Source organism: Mastacembelus armatus, chromosome 13 (genome assembly GCF_900324485.2).
Source record: "Mastacembelus armatus chromosome 13, fMasArm1.2, whole genome shotgun sequence".
Classification (NCBI taxonomy): Eukaryota; Metazoa; Chordata; class Actinopteri; order Synbranchiformes; family Mastacembelidae; genus Mastacembelus; species Mastacembelus armatus.
Window position 1 is genome coordinate 7,213,861 of NC_046645.1, and position 25,035 is coordinate 7,238,895.

General features: G+C 39.5%; 1 protein-coding gene and 1 non-coding gene across 2 annotated transcripts in view; both read left to right on the forward strand.

Annotated features, from left to right (window-relative positions):
* arhgef17 (Rho guanine nucleotide exchange factor (GEF) 17) overlaps positions 1–23,550 on the forward strand; it is a 53,788-nt gene extending 30,238 nt beyond the window's left edge. The window contains exons 2-24 of the mRNA XM_026327936.1: positions 6,570–6,647; positions 9,371–9,553; positions 11,248–11,364; positions 12,132–12,224; positions 12,351–12,527; positions 13,131–13,181; positions 13,369–13,478; positions 13,704–13,789; positions 13,940–14,058; positions 14,309–14,516; positions 14,753–14,826; positions 14,985–15,068; positions 15,210–15,313; positions 15,607–15,722; positions 15,902–16,021; positions 16,115–16,382; positions 16,571–16,657; positions 16,926–16,993; positions 17,464–17,612; positions 17,712–17,886; positions 18,259–18,354; positions 18,941–19,123; positions 19,311–23,550. Coding sequence (XP_026183721.1) covers positions 6,570–6,647; positions 9,371–9,553; positions 11,248–11,364; positions 12,132–12,224; positions 12,351–12,527; positions 13,131–13,181; positions 13,369–13,478; positions 13,704–13,789; positions 13,940–14,058; positions 14,309–14,516; positions 14,753–14,826; positions 14,985–15,068; positions 15,210–15,313; positions 15,607–15,722; positions 15,902–16,021; positions 16,115–16,382; positions 16,571–16,657; positions 16,926–16,993; positions 17,464–17,612; positions 17,712–17,886; positions 18,259–18,354; positions 18,941–19,123; positions 19,311–19,519 — 2,955 coding nt within the window. The 3' untranslated portion in view covers positions 19,520–23,550. The remainder of the gene's footprint in view (positions 1–6,569; positions 6,648–9,370; positions 9,554–11,247; positions 11,365–12,131; positions 12,225–12,350; positions 12,528–13,130; positions 13,182–13,368; positions 13,479–13,703; positions 13,790–13,939; positions 14,059–14,308; positions 14,517–14,752; positions 14,827–14,984; positions 15,069–15,209; positions 15,314–15,606; positions 15,723–15,901; positions 16,022–16,114; positions 16,383–16,570; positions 16,658–16,925; positions 16,994–17,463; positions 17,613–17,711; positions 17,887–18,258; positions 18,355–18,940; positions 19,124–19,310) is intronic.
* trnam-cau (transfer RNA methionine (anticodon CAU)) lies at positions 10,869–10,941 on the forward strand. Its single transcript has one exon. It is a non-coding gene; the product is annotated as a tRNA-Met (tRNA).
* Positions 23,551–25,035: the final 1,485 nt, after the last annotated feature.

The following is a 25,035-nucleotide window of genomic DNA, read 5'->3' on the forward strand; positions in this document are numbered from 1 at the left end:
GCCGTGAGCGTCTGCCCTGCCTGCTGTCTCATTATACACACCCATGGGGAGGGCCGTGACACGCACACTCACGCCCACACACACTTTCTATCTCTCCCATGGTCCACACAGACCTCGACATGCGCTCAGATTTTGCTTACATCATCCATGCAGTAGAAACAGATCAGACACCCATGCATACACGCTGAGGCGTGCTCCTTTGCTTTTCATATATGACACACGCAGCCAAGCCTTCGGGCTCCAGAACACAGACACACACTTTGACACGCACTGAAGACGCAAAACTGAATTTATGGAAGAGCAGGCAATTTGCAGAAAGGTTGCTTTCTAAAGTACTGAATTATTTAAAAGCATTTGTCGCCAGAAGAGGAGAGGAGAAAAAAAACAACTGAAAGGAAGATGTTTGTTATGTTGTGACTAAGAGGAAAGGTGGCGATTTCTTCCACCCTCAGGTGTGTCTGTTTCCTCCTATCTAGCATCATTCAGGGGACATGGATATGAAGTTTGCGTGAATAAACGAACAGATAAAAGCCTTCTCAGGTTGTTTTGTGTCTATGTGCCAAACTGAGTGTGCATTCGGGCACACGGACGGTTCCGTATGCTGCAGATGGTTCGAACCCTAGCCCAGTTCAGCATCGCTCTGGAAGAAATGAATGAGAATGGGGAGAGTACAAGAGATGAAGGAGGAGGTGGTGGAGGAGAGAGAGATGGTGGAGGAGGAGAAGAGGTGGTGGACAGAGATCCTGTGGATCAGTTCAGAAACAACAACAGGAATGCGAACACCAGCGGGAATTTGAATGGGAATGGACTTTGTGCTGGAAGCCCCAACACAGAGGTAGACTAGTGTTTTTTAGTCAGTTAAGTTGTGTGTGGGATTTTTTTTTTTTTTCTTGGGTGTGTGTGTGTGTTGTCACTGTCTGGCAACTTTGCTGTGTATCTGGGATGTCATTGCATTCTGTCCAAGTCAATTTAAATTTCACTCCATCCTCTGCAGTCTCCTCCTCTCTATTAATCTACTTTGTCTTCTCTTGTTCTTTCCTTTTTCTTAGTTTAACTACTGTAGTTCCTACTTCCTTTTGTATTTCTGTACATTTCCCAGTCTGTGCCTGTAGGATAATCTATTTTTCTTCAGAGCCTCTTCTCCACCTCTCCCTGTCTTATGCATGTTGATAATAGAATTAGAGCTGAGTAAGTCACATGATTAGCTCCAACACCTATACTGTCACAACTAAGCATCACTGTAGTCTGACTGTCCTTCTACACGCGCTCATGGATCTCCACAAACACTGTCTGTTTTTGGTGATCTTTAAATCTTCCTGGCTGAATTATTTTAAAGTGCGTTTTATTTTATTTTTGGGTGCACAGTAATTGTATCAAGCATCATTTCACATGTCATGTTTGAGTTAGTTGTGCCTGAGTGGGAGCAGGATCAACAGACATGTACACATGTATGCGCTCACACACTAATGCTCACATACTATAGACATAACACAGCCACTGTAGTTCTGGTAATCCCAGCACCCAGCCTGCTGCTAATCCACATCAAGGACTGCAAAGTACTTGTACATTGAAGCTTCAAATATAGCTGTGTAAGGACAAGGCAAAATGATCTCTTCCACACAACTTCAATGTTTAAATACATGTTTAAATACCAGCTTCCAGTTATGGATGTGTTATACGTTGTTTGTTAGAAATCATTTATCTTTCTAAACAAAATGCTCATAAAAGATAATAATATAAATACTAGCAATATCATTATTGGTTAATGTGTTGAACATTTTTCTTTTTTTTTTTTTTTTTTAAATGTCTTGTTTTGATTTGTACACTCACTTGTGTCTTGTTTTGTCAGATGTCTTGTTTTGCAACTGTCCCAGACCCATAATATTCTGTTTTATTTCATAGATGATTGGGAGAAGAAAACAAACAAGTATGAAACACTGATTATCAGAAAATAAATAAAAATATTGAGGCAGAGAAGGACTAATTACACACCTTAAAACTGCATATTTTACAAAGTGACTGCATGTATGTGAAGTCAGACTGACTGAGGAGCTATAAAGAGAAAAGACTAAGAGTCTTGGAGAGAGAAAAGGTGATGATGATGGAGATGTTAGTCTTTGCATCAATAGTGTGTGCGTGTGTGTCTGAAGGAGAGATAAAGCTATTGATCAGTATAGACCAGGTCAGAGCAGTCTGTGGCCTGAAAATGACAATTAGGGAGTTGATAGAGCTGTTCACATCAGCACGCCAGAAATATATAAAACAGAAGTTAAAGCAATGAAGAATGAGACTGCTTTATTTTTAGAGCTGCCTCGAAACGTGAACAGGATCTGAAAATCATTTTTGGTGTTTTGCAGAGGTGAATAAGGGAAGAGATAGGTGATGAGGGTGTTTTCTCTTTGGGCTAAGAGGCTGCCTGTTGATGCTTTCACCAGGCTGTTGCTAGGGGATAAAGATGCAGGAAGTGGAGGGGAGGGGGTGAAGGCAGCAGGGGTGGAGAGGTGTGACGACAGCGATAGAATGAGGGGAAAGAGCTGTGTTTCTGATGCCGTTTAATCACCTCTGTTCAGGTCTCAAACAGTATTTGCTCTGGACAAGCCAGCGGTATTACAACGAAGATGCAAATATGTTGTGCTGATATTGACATAGATTGACATTTTCTTCTAAAATTATTTAGCAGAAAAAGACTTTTAGGATATGATTTTACACATATATTTACAATTTATTCCAGATTTAATAAGTGAGTGTACAACATAGGAAAATGTTTGAAATATTAATGATAAGCTGTCAGTCCTAGATGTGCACTGAAAACTAAAAATTAAGGGCCTGCACACTTACAGTACACTGACACGTGTGATTTTCATTATTTTTTTTGACTAAATGGATGTCTTCTCCTGATCCTGTCGGCACCTACAGACTGTGATGGTTGACATTTCCTACATTACCGTATTAGCTTTACCCTGTGAAGCTGGAAAAATTACACCTTCATTTTATTGTTTACACCTTTAGCTTTCCTATTAGGGTGTGCAGTCTGATGAACCCCATGTAATTACTCCTTCACCCTGAGCAGTGGTCTAATCAGCCAGACACTGTGGGTGTGCAGGCCCTGTAAATTACAAACAAACATAAACAGCACTGAAACATAACCTTAATGGCAAATATAATTCTTTTTAAAAAGCCTTGTCCTCCTGAACTCAAATCGATGCAGCTGCAGCCTTTACAGCTGTGTCTGATAATGGCACCTTTAAGTCGTCTTGCTGGTGGATAAATAACCTTACAAAATATTTGATAGTGCAAAATTGAAAGCAGCTGCAGTGTTTGAAAAAATAATAGGCAACCTCAGTCCTTTTGTTGACGAAAAACCACTTTTATATACAAAATGGTTTATAAAAGACAGCTATTGTAAAAAAAAAACTTGTATTTCCAAACATTGATCCATGCACCTTGTGTATCATTCCTCTCACCCAGCACAAAATAAAGCAAAAACAAGCAGCAACACAAAATCCCAGGGAAATGAATAATATCAGTTACAAAAAAGAGTAAAAAAAGAAACTAAGAAAAAATATTGATAAACTTTTTGTCTGGGCCAGGCTGAGGAGCTGCTGATAACTGACAGAGGAAACCTTTGATCCGTCCATCCCATCACATTATCACTGTGCCACAGTTTATGACCCTGACTTACAAAGGAAACTTAATGTGTGCGCTTATGAATGTGTTGAAGAGAAAAGAAGAACCACTTCCCTGACATTTTGCATGTTTTGGCATACTTACGCTCTTTGGGCTTCTCTGTGAATTCCATCTTAAATTAACCGACTGAGACATACAGACCTGTCTGTTGTGAACAGATCTTACCTGGGCTGTTTCGAGCTGATTAAATTACACCAACGCCCACTTGATCTTTAGACCCCATCTTTCCTAAGATCCCAGTTGTTAAAAGATTAAACCTATCTGATTACAAATAATTCGAGGCTGTGATCTAAAAAGGTTCACCTCTGGAAAAAATAGGTCACTGTTTAGGTTTGTTAATATTCAGTTTAGAATATTTTTTTTAAAAGATAAAGTTTTAGGACAGTTCAAGGATATTTAAGCAACAGTGCATATAATTTGCAATATTCCAGTAAAGTCATCCAAAATCATCTGAGACCAAATCAGGAGTCAGGCTATAAGGAGACTAGGCATGGATATGGCCGATTAAAAGTCTCAAATTAGGGAAGATGGTGATTAAGCCTTTCCAAACATTTCAGTTGAGTACTGATGATTTGTTTTACAAATTCATATTTGTAAAATGATTCATGTAATCACCATTTAATCAGGCTAAATTAAGATAGAATAGCGTACGCATTTAGGTTTGTCTGTATGTCATTAACGATGTCATGGCTGATTCAGACTGAGGCTGCTCAGTGTCTTGCCTTCTGCTCTACAGCACTGTTGGCTTTACTGTTTGAGACCAGCCTGTCCTGCAACCATTCAGCCTCTCAGCTGGGGTTACTATGGCAACCTTTTTAGCAAAATGAAACTAGCATTCCTAACATTATTTCACCGTGTTATGGTGTGTGTGTGTGTGTGTGTGTGTGTGTGTGTAAGCACAAAACAGAGGAATGTTCCTGTTTTACCTCACTGTCACACACACAAACATGCGTTATTTACTGGCTTCCTGTTGTCATGTGGTCACCATTGTTATCACCGACATCCAGGAGATGGTATATATACGTGTGTGTGTGTGTGTTTGTATGCATGCATGTGTCACTATATTGTAGTGAAAGCAGTCAATGTTATATTTGTTTTTGTCATGAGAAGGAGAATGAGTCTGATTTTGTTAATTTCATCAGTTTAATGAGCTGTAATTCACACAGACAGGGTGCATGTGTGGTGAGCAGTGTGAGTGTGCAGCACTGTCAGGGATTAGTGACAGTAGTACTGACAGGGAAATCCAGTTTTTACTAAATGTACTGTAGGACATTGTAATGTACATCATTTCTGCAGTTGGAGTAAAAAATAATGGCTTTGATTCATATTTATGTAGCATATTATGAATCTGATGTCAGTCCATGATTGAAATGTATCTCTGATAAACTCACTGTTCAGTTTGTGAGAATTCAACTTTTTTTCTCATGGTTTATTTTTCCTATGTATCTGTCCACAATGTTTGTAGTAGTCAACAGCAATCACCACAATAAATCAGCAATAAAAAAATGACTGCAGCTCTAGTGAGACACACATCACACTTCAGTTTGCTTCTGCATACTGCATACTCTGCAGACTGACCTGCAGAGTACTGTGTAATAGGTTCCAACCTGGAAGGCAATTAGGGATAAATGGATGATTGCTGAGTTATTGTGTATTTCTCTCTTTAGCCATGTTTAGCCCTGGAAATGTTCCTTCCACGTCATTGTGCTTTCATGTCAGGGCAGAGTAAACCAGAAATGTATCACTCCCTCTGTGATGTGACAAGAAAGACGACTCACGGGTGAAGTAGAAGTGAACTTTCACTATAAAAAAACAATAAATGAATATACGTTTCTGTCGTATTATCTAATTTCAGAGGCCAATTTTCCAACTTACTCAGTAAACATAGCCTTTCTGGGAAGTTGTTTCAGTTATTATAGGGCCAGGGATAGCAGGGGAAGAGGAAAAAACGCCCTCCTCTGTGTATTTTTGTGGCCGTGGGTATGTGAAGGACTGACTGAGAGAGAAAGAGATTTTGTGGTTCTATATGCACAATAGGATGTTGCCTGTGGCTGAATCTGGCATCTGAAGTCATGTTTGGTGCCTGAATATTTTGGGAGCCTCCCCTGAGACCCCTGAGATAATAGGCCTGACTTGTTCCATGACCCCTTGTTATTCTCCCACCTCTCTCTCTCTCTCAAGAAACTGGAATTTTACTACTAGTGACCACCTTATGTTTAAATGGTAACAGGTCACCCATTGATTTGATTCATCTGCTAGTGTAGAAGAGTAAAATATGAACAATGGGTTCGAAGTAATTTATAAACACATGGGGGAAAAAAAGCAAGTGATCTTTGTGTTTCAGTATTGTGTGTCTGATGTTAATAAAAGCAGATGTGCAGAGATGGAAGGGGGAGATCTAAAATGCCGGAAACTGTTATTTAAACATCTTCAGTATTAAAAGATATTTTCTTCACCTGCCAAAATATTGATAATATAACATAATACATTGATACCAGCCAGTGCATACTTGCAGACGAAATGAATTTCTACACGTTGTTGCAGTTTTGAGCATTGTACCCTGTACCATCAGAAAGCACCACCTAGGAGCAGATGATTATGCATTTTACATTTTGCTATCCAAAAGTTTAATGTCAGAAACCCTTTACATCATCAAGATATATTTACGTTTGATAAAGAGTTTTTCAGGGTCACAGTGTATTATGAAAGGTTAACTCCCATTTTCTTTAGTCCCAACTGTTGGTCCACATTAAGACTCACTGGCAATTTTCAGTCATATTTGTCTTTTGAATTGTTTGATCCATGGTATGTATGAAATATGTGTGAGAGAGACAAATCCTAAATGCTTTATTGTTGACCTGCCTCCTCCTCTGTCTTCTCAGGACATGAGGAAACATGTGATGATGACCCTCTTGGACACAGAGCAGTCATATGTGGAGTCACTGCGAACTCTCATTCAGGTAACACACACCAGACCAGACACAGTAATGCAGGGAAAGGTGCACCCTTGCATCTCTGGTCTTATACAAGCATTCACTGACACACTCACTGTTTTTTATTGAGCTGATATAGTCCAGCACAGATAAAGACACGCACAAAACCAAACACGCACAAAACCAAACACACCATTGTGGATTCACAGATTGCTGACGACATGATTAACAAATGTAGTTTAACAAAGGTGTTGTGTAATCCATTTATTGTCGTTTATCCTGTCAGGCTATCAGGCTAATCTGCTAACCCTGTCACATCTCACCATCATCAGCATTAACCCCCCCAACACACACACACACACGCACTGTTCTATATCCAACTACCCTCTCTATTCTACAAATAAATTAACCTTTACCCCAGATCTTATCCACATCATTCTTTCACTGACACATTTGCATACACACACAACACACCCACCCACCCCCAGATACTCCCCACCTTCCCAACTTGTGTTCACCCATTGCATAACCTGTCACCAATCACTGTGTGAGCAAGCAGTGTCTGTGTTTCTTGTATACTTCTGTGTGTGCATTTTTTTTTTTTTAAAAGTGGGCATGTGTCTTTGTGTGTGTATGTCGCATGAACTGACTTCACTCTACCTGTGCATGTGTTTCAGTCTGTGTATGTGTTGCCACAAAGTGGATAATGTTGGGATGTGTTCCCATGGAGACACAAGGAAAGTAAGTGTTACCACGGTGACTGCAGTGAAAGGGCAGATCCCTGAAGGATGGTGTCAGATGTGAGACAGCTCTACAGCAGCGTTGTCCAAAAGTTGAAATCTGGTGCTGCGATTTTCCTCTCCGGGACTTTTGGGGAAGGTTTCTTTGCATAACTATATTCAGTTTTTGTTTTGAAAAGCATCAGCTGAGAGAGATTCAGATAACTGGCCTCACATAAAAAATGAATAACTGTGTAACTGTGTTTAATATGATTGGGCTTGCTCCTAATGACAAACACGTAGAGAATTATAACTCAACTCTGCAGTTCCCCTGAGTCATTTATTGTCTTTCAGCTCAATGTTTTGGTTTTTCAGTCTTCAGTTTTGCTGTTTTGTTTAAGATACAAACACAAGCTCAATCATTGCTCCTTCAAAGATATGTTAAATTTCTCTGTCCCAACTTTCTTCAAATACAAAATTTTTTAAAACAGCAGATTGGCTTAGTTGTCCAAGGTGTCATGAAGTCAGGCAGGGAGCCACACACAGTTGACTGGACTTTACAGCTTCCATCCACAGTCCATTGCAGAGAGTAAACTGAATCTCATATTTCTCTCAGGTTTAATGGATCACCATCTGTGTGTGTCTCTGTGGGGGAGAGTGAGTCAGAGTGAAGCTTGTTAAGACACTGCTGAAAACAGCTAAACCATGTCTTTGGGGGCTACCTCAATAATGATAAAAATAAAAAAATAAAAATAGACTAGAGAACTGTTGCCAAACCTGGTGCAAAGTGTCACCATCACTGTTACAACTGTTACTGCTGCTTCATCAAAATAAAGTCCAACATTAACACTAATACACTCAATTAAGCTCACAAAGTAAAAAGCACATAAGAGGTCTGTTGTAATTAAGGCTAGCAATTGGAGGAACTATGACAATGTGTGAATGCAACATCAGTTACATGCCACACACAAACACAAACTTAAATCTTAATGAAAATGTATAAACATAGTAATAGGAAAACGCTCAAACCATATATTGCTGTCTCACTGTAATGGATTTTTTTCATTGTGTTAATATTACGTTGACCTAAAGGTGCGATTTGTAAAATGTGAAAGATTTAGTGGAATCTAACCTTCAATTGCATTTGTGTACCCCGAACACACTTACACACACAAGGAGTTGGAAACAAAAATATGTGTATACATGTGTGCAATAGACCTGGTATGTTGTCACTGTCAGGAATTAAGGTGAAATTGCCAAAAATAGAAAGATTTTATCCTGTGTGTGTGTTCATGTGTACAGGAAGGGAATCTTAGCAACAAAATATTCAAAGGTATTTTCTAATAATAGCATTTTTGTAGTCATGTTGTTCTGGAGAAGCAGTGGAGGGAAAAGCAACAACCTCCCCCTTTCCTGATTTCCCAGAATACATACCACCCCCTGCGTCTCCCTCTTCCTCATAAAAAGTTATAAACACACATAGATTAGTAATTGAAAATATGGTTATGATACATCCCTGTAGATAAATATAGACTGTGTTAATGCTGCTATCCCCCGTGTCATGTTACAAATAGAAATGATACAGTGTTTTGAGTCTGATGGAGAACACATCAGAATGACTCTGAATATATAAGATATAGTGTTGAGACAATGAATAGATTTGAGCTTGAATGTTCATAACTGACCTCGGAAACACTATTTTGACCAACAAGAAAATCTCAAGGGATAGTTCAGTATTTTGGTAACAATGAGTTTTGTGTGATGTTTGTGTACATGTTAAGTCTACAAGGTAAAAGCAGAACCTGGGGCAGAACCAGACTGGTTCCTCGTGTTATTGTGCTGATCTGCTGCAGTGATACAAATAAATTTAGCTGAAGCTGACTGAATATAGGTTTTTGAATATCTTAAACTGTTACTCTTCTTAAATTTCTGCTCAGAGGTTTTAGAGTTGAATATGCTCCGACTCCGATCTCTGCCATGCTTAAATGAGCTGAAAGAGTCAGTAATCACCTGGTTGTTCTGTCCTCTCAGGGTTACATGCGTCCTCTCAAGCAGCCAGACAGTGGCTCCATAGTGGACCCCCTGCTGGTAGACGAGATGTTTTACCAGATTCCAGAGATCCTGGAGCACCACGAGCAATTCCTGGAGCAAGTAGCTGGCTGTGTCAGCCAGTGGCACGACAGGCAGACCATTGGGCACCTCCTCATCCAGTCTGTGAGTGGAATCCAACTCGTCCTTTCGTTTTGGGTGGTGTACTGTTCCCAAGTTTAATACAAGTTTAATTTTAAGGTTTAACTTCTTACCCATCTACATTTACACTGCCATTATTTGGTTGCACCAAAATGCTAAAAAATAATATATACAGTATTTATCAATATATATTGTTAAAATCAAAAATGTTTTCAACTTTGTACCACAGGAATGCACATTAGCATTGTTAATACTCTAAACAACCTGTGTCTTGAAAACAAAAAGGCCATGATGTATGAGAAAGACATAAAACAACCCTTAGACTCTATAAGCAACTTAAAAATAATCAGTGAGCAGAACTAACAAGGCTCCACTTCTTTCTTAAATCATAGAAAAATAATGCAGTGTACTTCTTTGCTTTTGAAGGGCAGTTTTATTTCTTCATGGTGTATTTATTTTTATTCTCCTTGCATGCAGTTGCCCAGATAAAGACAAGGCAATGCCCAGAGGTTTCAATACAGTGTAACCATAGACAGTTTTTCCAGCTGTTAAACTGTGATTTTTCTTCACAGAAGGCTCATTTTAACCAAAACACTTGAAAAGTGAAGTTAAATGAATTATTAAGATGGAAATTGTGTGTGTGTGCGTGTGTGCGTGTGTGTGTGGCAAGTACATAAAGGTTTTCCAAGTGTAAATCCAAAACTTTGTCCTAAATTTGTCTTGAATGTTATGATCTATTGCAGTCTGGACCTCTACAAATATGTCACATAAAATCTATTTTACTCTACACTGGAGCTTATAACTAATAAACTGTCTTTAAATGCATTTTTGACAGGAGGGTGGACTGAAAATATTAAGCAGTGGTTTATAGTTGCCAATGCTGGTTTAATATCTTGTTTTCCTGATGGCCGCTCTCTGACGCATTGAAAATTTCCATGACCTGAGGTCAACTTAGACCTTAAAAAACACTGCTCTAAAAAATTAGTGTCAGGCTAAATGTCAGGTTTTATTTTTTGAGAATCCGAGAGTTTCTATTCGGCAGTTTGGGGCAAACTTTGAGCAAACATAAAGTCATTGTGGAAGCACAGATACATTTTCTTGTTTCTAGTCGGGTTTCTTTAAAAACATTAAGGAGACAGACAGAAGGACCGTGAATAGAAGTATTTGTAAGTAATGAGGATTAGTAGTCTTTTCCCATTCGTTTCCAAGCTGCTGCAGATCCTTCATGCTGTTTAGGCAGGAGTTTATTGTTTTCAGACTGACTGACCCTGCCCCCCTCTCCTCAATGCGCGTTTCCTGCAGCTGCTCTTAAAACTGCAGCAGAAGAGAAGAACATCAAGCCTCGTTGGCGCAGTTGGCAGCGCGTCAGTCTCATAATCTGAAGGTCGTGAGTTCGAGCCTCACACGGGGCATATGTTTTTTGTTCAGGTCTTTACTGTGTGTCTGTTAGTGGATTTGCCTCTCAGGCAACATTAAACCCCTGCAGCTTTGTGTAACACATCATTTACATTAGAAGAGCTACAAAACACTTACATTTGCTCAAGCATCAGGAAAGCTATCATCTTACCATGGTTATGATTTTAAAGACATGTCGCTCATAACTGCACTAATTTTGACTTTATTTATTTTCTACCATTAAAAAAATTATACATTTTTTTTTTTTGCTGTGATCACATGAAAGTGAACAGATTATTGTCTTCTTTTTCTTCTCTCTGTAGTTCTCCAAAGAGACTCTAGCTAATATGTATTCAGCATACATAGACAATTTTCTCAATGCTAAAGATGCTGTGAGGATTGCCAAGGAGGCCAAGCCAGCATTTCACAAGTTTCTGGAGGTGAGTGTTAGACTCAGGATATCCAGTTTCATCCAAGTGGCTGTTTTTTGTGGTTGTTTGGGGAAAAAAATGGAAGCGAGTCTGAAAGCCTTTTCTTGCCACGCTTTTTGTCTTTACCCTTGTTATACTAAAAAGTGCTTGTTGCCTTTAAATGTAAGCTTTGTATATATTAAGTGTGTGTGTGTGTGTGTGTGTGTGTGTGTGTGTGTGCGTGCGCGCGGGCGCTTCTGTGCTTCCTTCCTGTCATGTTTGTCAGTGCAGAGCAGTGCATATAGAACATATATCTTTATAGAACAGACATCTGATTGTTCTCCCACTTAAGCTGTGAAATTGAAACCTTTAATTCTGAAACTCTCAATTTTAAATAACATTTTTCTTACTCTGACTATGAGCTCTGTGAAATGTTTGCAATTTTAGAATAAAATATAGATTTACTAAACTGTTTTCAACTGGATTACTCATGTTGAAAAATCAATTACATTTTGTAAACCACTTTTGTGCACTTTGATGTTTTGTGTCACCTATAATAAATGTACTGGAAAAACAGGAAGTTGTTGACAAAAATCTGTCATGGCCTCATCATGTTCTCAATTTACAACCACCCGATTTCTTGCCAAGCAACATTTTCCACTGTGAAACCACTTCGCCATCTTGTGGTGGAGCAGTGAAGTGCAGTCAATCATCTTGTTAGTTGGCCTCACTTATTGTGTCACATTCTCTTATGTCTGTGTTTTGTCCCCATCCTCCTCCTTCTTTTGCTCAAACAGCAAAACATGCGTGAAAACAAGGAGAAACAGGCTCTGGGAGATCTGATGATTAAACCAGTGCAGAGGATTCCTCGATACGAGCTTCTGGTTAAGGTGAATAGTATCAAAAATACAACCTCCAGTGTTCACTAGTATGTAATTAGCCTTATTCTGTGTTTAGTGACAAGAACCTTGTGTAAAGGCACATTAACATGTTCGTGTTTGTGTCGTTCGTTCTAGGACTTGCTCAAGCATACTTCAGAGGATCACCCAGATCACCCGTTACTACTGGACGCCCAAAGAGATATCAAGCGATTGGCTGAGAAGATCAATAAGGGCCGTCGCTCCGCTGAGGAGGCAGAGAGGGAGGCCAGGGTCATTCAGGAGATCGAGGCACACATAGAGGGTGTTGAACATGTGAGTAATTTAATATGGCATAAAAATAAAATACATGTATGTGAGGGTACAACTAACAGTTTATAATTGTGGTTTAGTCTGCAGTTACGCTTCTATGGCAATTGTTTTTTTTGGGGGGGGGGGGGGGAAGTAGTTTCTTGTTTAATTTTTTTTTTTTTATTGTGAAATACAAGAAAATGGTTTAAGAAAACAATTACAATTTAAACAGCTAAGATTATGCTCAAAGCAAGTCACATTTTTATTTCTATAGCTCAATATTACAAATCACAAATTTGTTTCAAGGGGCAAGTACAGTTTACATCTTATGACTGTTGCATCTAGAAATATTAAGCTTGTTATTATATCAGGCAGAGAAGCACCAAATCACAGAATGGGCATTTGGCATTTTTTGTCAAAAATTTGACAAAACAAAAAAAATTGTTGTTTAAAGTCATGTGGCATGAGAAACAAGGACAGAAAAAAACAGCTTTTGCTTTTGGTTTTCAAGATCTAAGGCTAATGTACTGTTATTTGTAAATCTTTCAAGAGTGAGACATAATTTACAGATATTTTAATGGTATGAAGTGATGCTCACCTCTCTCTGTATGTGTGTGTTTGTGGTAGATTCTGAATCCCCAGAGGAAGTTCCTGAGACAGGAAATGGTCATGGAGGCGGTAAGAAATGCTTTATGAAATGGATTTCATGTCTCAAAAAATAGGTTGAATATAAGAGAAATCCAATTAGCATTATGATCTGTGACCCTTACACATTTTCTGTCCTACCTAATTCAAACACTTGCCTTGATTTCTTTAATCAGTAATGAATGTTAAAACACACTATTTTTCTCTCTGTCCTCTGTAGAAGACAGTGGGTGGGAAGAAAGACCGTTCTCTCTTCCTGTTCAGTGATCTGATTATCTGCACCACTCTCAAGAGGAAGTCTGGCTCATTAAGACGCAGCTCCATGAGCCTGTACGTAACGTGCACACACACACACACACACACACATGCAAAAACACAGAGGAGAACAGAGGCACAAACACAAGGTCAAAATACAGTTTTCAAACCACACTGCCACCTGGTGTTGAAGAACAGATATACAAACAGTCTTTCTACAGAATGTGTTGTAATATTTACCTCTTTTCACACACTTTCTGTCTTTTTCTGTCCCTTTGTCTGCTACTCTCTCACTCACAGATACTCTGCTGCTAGTGTGATTGATACTTCCAGTAAATACAAGTTCCTGTGGAAACTTCCTCTAGAGGATGTAGAGGTGGTGAAAAGTAAGACTCCTAATATCACGTTCTCAACTCAGGAGACTGCAGTGTCGTGATTTATATTATGCTCAGTTAGATCATAGTTAACTCCAGACTGTCCTTTAAGTGGAAATGTTAACATCTGCTTCTCTGACTATTTGTTCTTTCCTTCCTCAGGCTCCACTCAGGCCACTAACAAAGAGAGCATCCAGAAGATGATTAGTCGATTAGATGAGGATCTCAGCACGCTGGGTCAGATCAGCAAACTCTCTGAGACCCTCAGCTTCCCACACCAGGTACACACACAACAAACTGTTTTTAACCTTTCCTACTTTTTTCCATCTACCACCCACCTGGAGAAGAAATTCTTTGGTGAATTTTTTTGATCTTTCTTGGTATTTTATATTTTATCAAGGTGTAAAACATCTAGTGTGCTTGATGACTCTTTTATGTGTCCACTATTATTTTTATTAATCAATTCTCCAGTCTATCGAAATGCAACAGAAGAAATATTTAGTACTTTTTATGTGTTCTTATCTGTCTCAGTCTCTTGACGAGGTAATAAAGGATCTGATGGCGTCGGTGCACAGGGAGCTCTCAGAGAAGCAGTCTTTGGCCTTCAGTATGGCCTTCCTGCCCACAAAGCTGGAGTTTACCACGGCCTCCGCTGAGAGCAGCTTCATCTTTGAGTTTACTTCGCCCGATGCGCGCTCCAACTTCGAACAGGCCTTTGAGGAAGCCAAGAAGAAGTTAGGTTAGTGAGAAAGCATTGTTGTAATTTATATTATGCTGATAAGCCCAAATATTGAGACTGTACTGTTAGCCTGCTAGGTAAAGAACAGAAGGGGGTAGTAGGAGTTTCTTGTCAAAATGAGTTGCAGTGATTCTCCTGTTAATGCTGGATTTATTATTTGGTTAATGATTCTGATTAGGATTCATCAGGCCTAGATCTTTTTTCATTAGGTCCATGTTTTTTTTTTTTTTTTTTAGCTATGAACAAGGACCAGTGGGACCCAGAGTTCCTGAAGGCCATTCCTATTATGAAGACACGTAGTGGAATGCAGGTGAGAGCAGCAGGAAATATCTATATCGTGTGTATATGCACAGTACACAGTGCACAGTTTGCATGCATATACATTTCTTTTTAGTGTCACACAACCCAAACCACAGCTGTATGTTTTTTCTGGAGCAGCTCCACTCATGTGTGATTGTTTGTCTCCAGTTTTCTTGTGCCTCTCCCAGCCACAGCTGCCCTGACAGCGGCTGTGAAGTGTGGGTGTGCAACAGTGATGGATACGTGGGACAGGTGAGAAAAAACTGTATATATGCCAAAAATAAATCACTGGTTATTCCAAGATTTTGGTGACAGTTGTAAGAACGATTGTTCCACGTGTTTACTGCTGGAAAAAACAATATGACTGATGTGATGAGGATGTTTCCTCTCCAGGTGTGTTTGTTGAACATTAAAGATGAGCCCACAGTGGAGGCCTGTATTGCTGTCTGCTCAGCAAGGATCATCTGCATCGCTGCTGTACCAGGACTCAAGGGAAGGTCAGTGCACACACACACACACACACAAACACACACACCTGTATGAAAACACAAGTACTGAGGTACACTTTGAACTAACAAAGCTTTGTAAGCTTTGTATGAGAATTTAAAGTCTCATAAAATGAAAATAAACTAGAAAAAACCTGAATATATGTTGTCAAAAGTCTGTTACTTTCACCATATGGAGCTTAAATATCAAACATCTGTTTCTCTCCAAATGCTTAAAGAACTCACTGAAATCTAAAAGGTTTACTGTGTTTTGTGCCATTAACCATCATTCTTCACTCTCTCAGGGAGCGAGGATCAGAGCCCACCCTGGCCCCCACCTCGGGAGCACCTGGTCACACCCAGCAGCAGCTCCATATATCTATCTCTCATTCATCTCTGGAGCTGGCAGAGCAACCTACAGGTTTTGATCCATTAATGTTTGACAAGCAACAACATCTTTCAAACAAACTGGATGATACACTCTGATATAGTTTATCCTAAGGCATTTCTTAAATATGTTCGTTTGTTTTCTGCCTGTATGTGTTTTAAGTTATAAATAAAAATCAGAGGTTGATTGATGAGCTGACTGTTTGATTCCAGGACCAGGGGCTGAGCTTGTTCCATTTGACAGTGATGACACAGATGACGAGGATTCACCCAGTCCTTCCTCCACTCTGCAAAGTCAGGCCAGCCACTCCACCATCTCTTCCAGCTATGGCAGTGAGTGGGAAAAAAAAAAAAACCTCATACACATAATTATATAACCTCACTGTTCTCTCAGACCCTCACACTCTGTAATTATGTCTCTTGAAGTTGATGAGGGTCCCAGCTGCAAGGACATGGCTACAGAGATGACCAGCAGTGAGGAGGAACAGGAGTTCCCAGCAGCGAGTTCCTACGGGGCTCCAGGGATGTTAGCAGTTGGTGGAGGAAATCGAGCCCAGGCAGAGAGCCCCATGGACGGCCGCGCCATGCGCCGTTCCTCCCGTGGCTCTTTTACCAGGGCGAGCCTGGAGGACCTGCTCAGCATCGACCCAGAGGCCTACCAGAGCTCAGTGTGGCTGGGCACAGAGGATGGATGGTATGTAATATCCTGAAAAATGCACATTTTGTTTTTGTGTGGTTTGAACAATAAAAAGTATTTTAAACTTTCACAGTCACGCTGACAAATTAACCATTTTTTCTGTTTCCACACAGAAATAGCTTCCTTGTTTGTTGGTCTTCTGGCTTTCATATCTTAACTTCCTATAATGCTTCTGTTTCTGATAGCATCCATGTGTATCAGTCTTCGGACAACATCCGCAACCGTAAAAACAGCATGAAGATGCAACACCCAGCTTCTATCCTCTGTATACTGTGAGTTCACCTTTTTGGGACAATATTTTTGCTTTTAAAAGAATACTATTGTTGTAGTTAAGGCTGTATCATACTGAATGAGGGAAGTCATGGATGAAAGAATTTGATACAGCTCTGTTCAAATGAGTTGTGTCAGGTTTGCTGCTGTTTTGGCATCTGCCTCAACATTGTGCTACTTGTACATTTATTTACTTGCAGAGCACACATGAATATTTTATCTCCTACTGTATCATTTCCTTTATATTCCTCTCTTTTTTGCCTCCTTCAGTTATTTAGACAACAAAGTATTTGTGTCATTGGCCAATGGAGAGGTGATTGTCTATCAGAGAGAAGCAGGTAAGCTGGGATGGTGGAGTGAAGGGGGGTTTGGAAAGATGCCCTTGCATGACTGTTTTTGGTTCCTTTTGATTTCATTTCAGTTTTTTTTTTCTCTGCACCATATTATTCAATCCCATGTCTCCTGCACCCAAATACTGATGAAATTCTAAATACCGGTATGAGGTAAAAAGTAGTGGGTTAAAACAGGTGAAAAAGAGTTTGATTGTTCACAGAAGACTAAAAATATTTATTGTTCAACCTTCTCAGGTTGATGTTTTCTGACACCATTGCCAAACTGCATGCATTTGTATTCCCTACCTACTCTACTTATCTTCTCCTAGACACTAACACAGTAAACGTCACATACTCAACTTCTGTTGAGTAGTAAGTCAATAAAACGTGTGCTGATGATAACTATTCTCCAGCACAGTAACCTCTATATGACCCCTAAAAAAGATTCAGACTCTTTTTTTTATCTTAATCTGCAGGTAGTTTCTGGGATCCTCAGTCTTCTCAGACTTTAGTTCTGGGTACGCCCAGTAGTCCTGTCACCAAAATGGTTCCTGTGGGAGGGAAGCTCTGGTGTGGTTCACAGAACAGAGTCCTTATTATCAACACATTTACACTGGTACAAGAGGTAGGTGGAAAAGTGGAAAACAAACATAGACAGAGCCTAAACAGAAGTATTCGTGTGTAACAATACTTGCCTCCATCTTTCTCCCTTCCTCTATCCCAGCACTGGTTCCAGGTGGGCACAGACAGCAGTCGATGTGTGACATGCATGGTGGCCTATGGCCAGGGTGTGTGGCTGGCGTTGCAGGGCAGTGCACAGGTCAAACTGTATCATGCACAGACCTGGGAGAGCCTGACAGAGGTGGACGTGGCGCCTGCTGTGCACAAGATGCTTGCAGGTAGACACACGAGTAATATGAGGACACGTGTGCAGGGTTTTTGGTGCATTATGTGCTCATGCAGAAAGACAGTAGAGCTCTTTAAAGGCAGGTGGTGTCATGTTAGAAGCACATGCACTGGCTGAATATGATCAGGCATGCTTCTGTGGCAAAGAATTAATACAGAAACCCTGGAGAGAGCAACTGCGGCATCATTATAATTCCAGATGTCAGCAGTTGCTAATTTGTAGGAGCTTTTTCTTTAAATTAATTTTTCAATTTAGGTATTCAGTACCTTTACACACTCATACCATCATGTCTTTTTCTCTTACTTTATCCTGTCATCATCCTCCTGTGACCGTCCCATTTTACCTGCTCGCTTTCTCCTTTCAGGTGCAGATGCGATCATCAGACAGCACAAGGCCGCCTGTTTGAGAATCACAGCATTGCTAGCCTGTAAGGATCTGCTGTGGATCGGCACCAGCGCAGGTAAAAACATACATTTTAGTCTATTAAATTCAAACTACATTAACCTGATAATTAAACTCAATTGCCATTTTGCTCTGTTTCCTTATTAAATCAGATGTGGACAGTGTGTACAGCTCTGGAACTCTTCAAATGTGCATTCACATAGTCAAACAGCACTGTAAAAGTCATATGCAGAACATATTCAAAAATATTTAGTCTTTGTGTATGCTTAGGAAATTGTTTGCTTCTATTTTGAATATTAAAAATGTGTTAAAATGGATTTGCAGGGCAAACACTGATAAAGCATGTACCAGGTCATTTTCTTGTTACTTACTATAGGCACTCTGCCGAATAATCATTATTTCCACTTTCTCCCAAATTAAACTTTAGTAAAAATCTTTTGTTCAACAGGAAACATGAATTTGCTTAAATTTTTTCCTTTTTTGTTGAAATTGATTAAAAAACAAAAAGTGACAAGGCTTTAAAATGTTTTTATCAGTAACAAAAGTGTACAATGCTTTGCCTTGCTTTGTATCCAATTTATCCATCAATCATCTTCCTTGGATTAAAAAAACAAAGCCTATTTCAAGCAGATGTTCTTCTACAGGAGTTGTCCTTACCCTGGCCATCCCAGCAGTGAGCTCAGGAACTGGGCCTGGGGCGCTGAAGTCCCCCCTGGTACCGATGGGCTCAGCTCACGGACATACGGGACACGTTCGGTTCCTGACAACAATTGAACTACCAGAGGGGTTTGACATGAACCTTCCCCCTCCGACAACTGACTCTATAGGTTTTTTTCTGCTTTTTTTAAATATTTTTTTTTAGTGATCAATAGTTCGTTGTCATACAGTGACATAACACTCACACTGAGTCTTCTAGTGTTTTCTACATTTGTTGCTAAAATACTTACAAAACATTTGTACATAAAATGAATGGAACCTTTTACAACCTTTAACCCCTCCTCTCTGTTTTTTTAGGCAACCAGTCCCAGAGTGGCAACACAGCTGACAAGATCCTCCAAAGACGTGACTCTGCACGTCGCCGATCTTCTGCCCACACCCTTCCAAAAACCAACCATTTAGTTATTTCTGGTGGTGATGGCTACGAGGACTTCAGACTTACCAATAGCAGTGAAACAGTTGGACGGGACGACAGTACCAACCACCTTTTGCTTTGGAGAGTTTGAGACAATCCCCTTTGAACAACCTAATCCTAGCTGAGAACGGCGCACAAGCTCATGTCCTTGTCCCCCTTCTGATCCCTCACTTCTTGGTGTTGTTGTTTTGCTCGGTCCACCAGTCTCTATGTGCATAATATGGCTGTCAGCTCCCTCCTGCATTTAGTGCTGAATATGATCACTTTAATCCCAGTTTTCTTGTGCTAATGTTTCTGATGGTGTGCGTTGTTGCTCACTGAGTTGTGTGTGTTGTTTTTTTGGCATCTGCGAGTAATGTCTACGGTGTCTTTAAAAAAAGTCTTTACTGAGCGAGACAGAAGATGACTGAAGAGAATAATTAAAGGAAACATCTTCAAAGTTTCACATATGGCCATAAGTTCAAGCTTAGAACATGTGAAGTAAAGAAGACAGAGGACGACTTGGACTCTGCAGAAAGTCATTGCACAGAAAAAGATTTAAAAGAAGTTGACATTTAAAAGAAGTTGACATTTTTTTCTCTGTTTTTTGGACCTGGAGATCATCCTTTACTCCATCATGAATCTTTCTTAACCTGAACTATGGTAACTAAGTGATGATTACAGTTTGATGGATATTATGAATTGATTTTTGCAGCTTGAGTTGAAGATTAGCAGGCAGGTTCAGTTGATGTCTGTGAGCAGTTAAAGATATAAAGGACAAAGCATTTCTTTTCTTAAATCTGATTGGCCAAGTCTGGTAAACAGCCCCTACTGACAGATCTGAGATCAGATCTTTCTGGCAACAGTAGGGATACTAATAGTCACAATCACTGCTTTTAGATGTGAGACTGCTAAATCACCTTTTCTCCTTTAAATGGATGAGTGTATAAGATTATCATTTAAGTGCAATATGTGGCAGGGGTATCTAGCAAGTCTATAAACACAAGCAAACAGTCTCATACTTTACTGCACTGCCTTTACTCACTAAAGCAGAAGACGTGTTTCCAGCAGGTTTTTACTTTCTCATTCTTATTTAACTTTTGCTGCCAGTAGGACGACATATACTTGTATAGTTTGAAGCATTGGAGACATTCCTCTTCACCACGACTGTACCAAAGCCATGTAAAGTTTTAAAACTTAAATGCGATTGCATTTAAGTTTATTGCGTATTCTGTCAGGAGGGAAATCAGGACAGATGTTGTTGATTTCTATGGCAAACTCTATAAAGATGACTCTGGGCTGTGGTAGCAGATGAAGATAGTTATGTACAGTATTTATGGTTTTGATTTTAGCGCCTTCTTTTACAGCACTTAATTTATAGAAGATGTAGCTTTCACGTTTTCTTTTTGAGTTGAAGAACAAGGAGGCCCTATGTTGACTATCAGATCAGCTAAACCAGACTGGCTCAGGCAGACAGACAAGCACACTAGGGCTGTAACATACACTACACTCATAATATGGTACTATATATACATAGTGCAGGGTTCTTATTTTGGAGATCTATGACTCCACACATGAGTGACAGACAGGACCGGAAAGGAGAGGATCTGCAAACTGATCCAACTGTCTAATTCCAAAATTAACTAAAGGTTTTATCTAAACAGGAAAACATATTCACTCTGTCACAGATTTGCTCTATATTTCATTTTTTTTAGCTCCTCAATATATATCATCATATTTTTGTTATATGAAGTACACCTCTAAGATGTATTGTTGCATCCCTAATACACAAATCCAAGCGAACATTGATTTCAGTATTGATTGTTGCAGAACAAGATGCTTCTAGCTTGTTTGTTAAAAAGGAGTGTATGGAATGTACACAGTCATAGGACACTGAGCACCTGCACGTGCCTTCAGAAGGTTAAAGTTAAGCCATTTTATTTACACACATGCTCAGAGTAAAACGTCAGGTCATCCTTGACTTACAGCAGACGTCTGTGGAACTGAAGGATTTCTCTGACCTGTCCATGTACTCACACAACACATGTTAGCCTCAGGCTTTGGGGTTAAGCAGTGATTGCCTTTGATCCATCCAAGCCTAGAAAACCTCATTGCACATTAACCAGCCACCTGGTCTTCACCTCAGCGTTCCCATTCCCAAACACATCCACGTTGGATTAACTCTCCCACTGTGAGCGGAGTTAAAAGAATTAGCTGCTCACTGTGCAGCTGTTAATGAGCTAGTTATCTCTTTGCCTCTGGAAGTGTAAAAAGTGAAAAGGCCTGTGTCTGTGTGTCCTCCACAAGTGCTCTGTTAGTCACTTCAAAAGTAGAAAAACAGAGCTTCTTTGAGATTTACAGGCCACAATTGAGGGAAAATTCCAGTGAGTTTGTGGCAGCCTGTGAAGAGGACAGCAGAGGACATGATTTTAGGGAACATTGAGAAACAGTTTGACATTTTGGAGAATAAAAAGCATATTTGTTTTAGTTAGTTGAGAACTTTAATAGCCTCTTTAATCTGCTCCAAATATAAAAATCAGCTGGTTAGATTAATTTAGCATAAAGGATAGAAATGGGCAACAAACAGGAAGATAACAAACCAGCACCTAAAAAAATACGTACCATGCCATAAATTCTTTAATCCACACAAAAATCAAAGTGTATAAACAAAACACTGTGGCTTTAAGTGGGGTTATGTACAGTGACATAACATTTTGGAGTTTTTGTACGTAAACTACTGAGATTTACAGGTGCTGTTAGTCACTCTTCAGTTTGTTTCCCAGTCTCTGCAGTTTTTATGCTGTGCTATGGTTTCTAGCTGTAGCTTCATATGAAGATTCTTGGCAACAAATAAGCAGAGATATGTCCCCAAATGACAAACTGTTTCTTCAGTGTCAGGTATTATTAAGGTAGCTGATCTTTGTGGGGGTTTTTTGGGGTTTGTTTTTTTTTTTTTTTTTTTTTTTAAGTTTGTATTCTCAGTGCCAAGACCTGCCCAGTTACCCATGAAGATGCTGTATATCTATACTGGCTGTAGGGCAAAGGAGAGCTCCCTGCAGGAAAGTTAGTGCACTTTCTGCGAACAGTGAAACATTGGAGGTGTGCTATCTCTGCTGCTACCAGCTCTTTTGGGGCAGCGTTTCTGTGAAGGGCAGCAAAAAAAAAAAAAAAAAAAGTTTTAATAGCTGCTTGATCTCATGTGCCCAGTGAATTTTTAGTGTTTTCATGCTCTGGGTAATAACATGATTACAAAGTGTACTAGGCTGAAAAGAGTACAAAATACTCATTAATATTTTTCTGAAACCGCTACAGTGGTTGGAGTCAGTAACTTTTAATTCAGCATTCTTCAAAATCTGAAGGATTAAGGATATACATTTCCTCATTAGTCACGTAAGTGTAAATGACTGAATAATATGCATTGTATTTACATTGTTGGTTTTGAATCCACTGTATTGACTTCATTTTACAGACATACGCATGCACACACGCAAACCTACTACATTTTAGATATGAAGTAAAGCTCAATGCTAATTTGACCAGCACTGAGAAAATGAAGCATGTTGTGTGCCAGTTAAAGAAACACCATCACATCACATTCATCCTAACATCGCTGTAACAGTCAGCCACTTGTAAGCAACCTCCTTATGCCGTATGTGAACTAAGCCTTTTGTTGTTGTAAATATTGGTATATATTGCCTTTTTTCTGTAAATAGTGCACCCACGGTCCTCAATTGTTGATATGAATCTAATGCCATATTTTTATATATTTGTGTTAGGTTTGTTTTTGTTTGTATTTTCCCCCACTCCTTTGGCATGCGCTGTCAGTCACATTTAAATTATACATGGCCTAGATCTGTCCAAAAAAAGACAAGATGGCCTCTATTGTTCCCAGAGCAAGTGGAAGGTAGAGTTTTGATTGACTGATGTTTTCACTGGTGGCCGTGTTAGCTCCAAAACATGTTGCTGTTTGCTGTGTTACAGAAAGGAAAGCACCCACGTGGTCCTAACTCTTGTTTGTCTCTGGCTCTGGTTGACATCTTGCAGTTGTCATGGTTACAGTCTATCAGAGTTACTTCTTGTATGTAGCGGTTCTTGTTTTGTTCACTGTGGGTTCATCTTTGTAATTAAATCAATTCACTGGTGCCAATTTGTGGCTGTTCTGCTTTGTTAAGCATGAGACATCTTTTAAAATTGCAAGTTTGATATCATTGCATAATAAAACCAAATCTGTTTATAGTGGAATTTTGCTGTATATTGGGTACAGATATTGGGTACCAGGTCCTACTGGTACCTAAATGTAGGTAATGAACAATTCTAATTTGAACGAGGGAGAAACAGTACTGGACAATTACAGGGTACAATAATGTAAATACAAAGCCGTGGTAACAACTTTGTTCTTAATTATGTAATTAATGAGGAAAAACAGGAAAACACAGTATTACAGCCCACATACAGTAGTAGTTTTAACATAATTTAATGTAAAACACAAATTATAGATGAAAGTGTATTGTAAAAATGATTTGTGCTGCAACAGCACATTATTTAGACTTGAATAGAAAACTACACGTTTGTTAAATGTAGACTTACATATAGCTATGGCAATTTCCTATTGTTACATAAGGAAGAAAAACGTATAATATAATATAATAAAATACTGATGAAGCAAACTAGGTTTATGGGTTGTAATGTAATGTCCCCTGTTCCCCTTTTTACGCTTTAATTACACAACAAAAAATTTCACAAAGTTCAGTTTTTACAAAAATATTTGGAATGTAATTTCTCTTTTCTGAAAAACATCAGGTTGGCACCTCCTTGCTCACAACAGTCTTCCTTTTAAATACCAGTAGGAAACGGTATTTACTGGCACCTGTTTCACACTACACTGCAAACTGCAGTCTGTGCTTACACTAATTTTATTAGATCATCACGTGACTTTTGACCCCTCCTTGCCTCCTACAGATCATACAAATTTACCATCGTGATTTTTGCCACCACATTTCTGTGTCACTCTACTTTTCATCTGACTTGAACTCACTGACACAGTGAAGTGTATTGTGCCAATGATCGTCCCGCAGTGCAGAGAAAGACTGTGTGAATGCAGGGTATTCAAGACCCACACACAGATACAAATGCTGGCCTCTACTCTCTCATGAACATGCGCACTAGTTACTACTCGCTTATCTCTGCGCACTGCATTAAACAGTGATGATCTGTGCCATGAATGGAAGAGGCAGAGGAGACAGCAGCACAGAGCTGCATGTGTCTCAGCAGAGAGACCAGCAGATATTGTGATTCACTGAGTGACGCTGACTTACTGGTTCAGTTGAGCTAAAGGATGTAGTCATTTAGCGGCTCAGATATTACTTACAATATTATGTCTATCTCTGTGTGTTTGATTGTTTTGATCTTTTTCAATAAAATCTTAGTGCTTGTGTCTTTTGGCAGACTACTTTAAAGATTTGTCATTATGAGAACTAAAAAAATGTCAATAAAAACTATGCAAACAGCATCGTTTAAGACCACTGGGGTCTCTTTATACCGACTCTGCGACCTGCTGTGTGGACAAAGTACGGCCGACAGAGGGGGTTTACGCGCACCAGGGGGATTCAGCGGTGACGCACTGTGAGC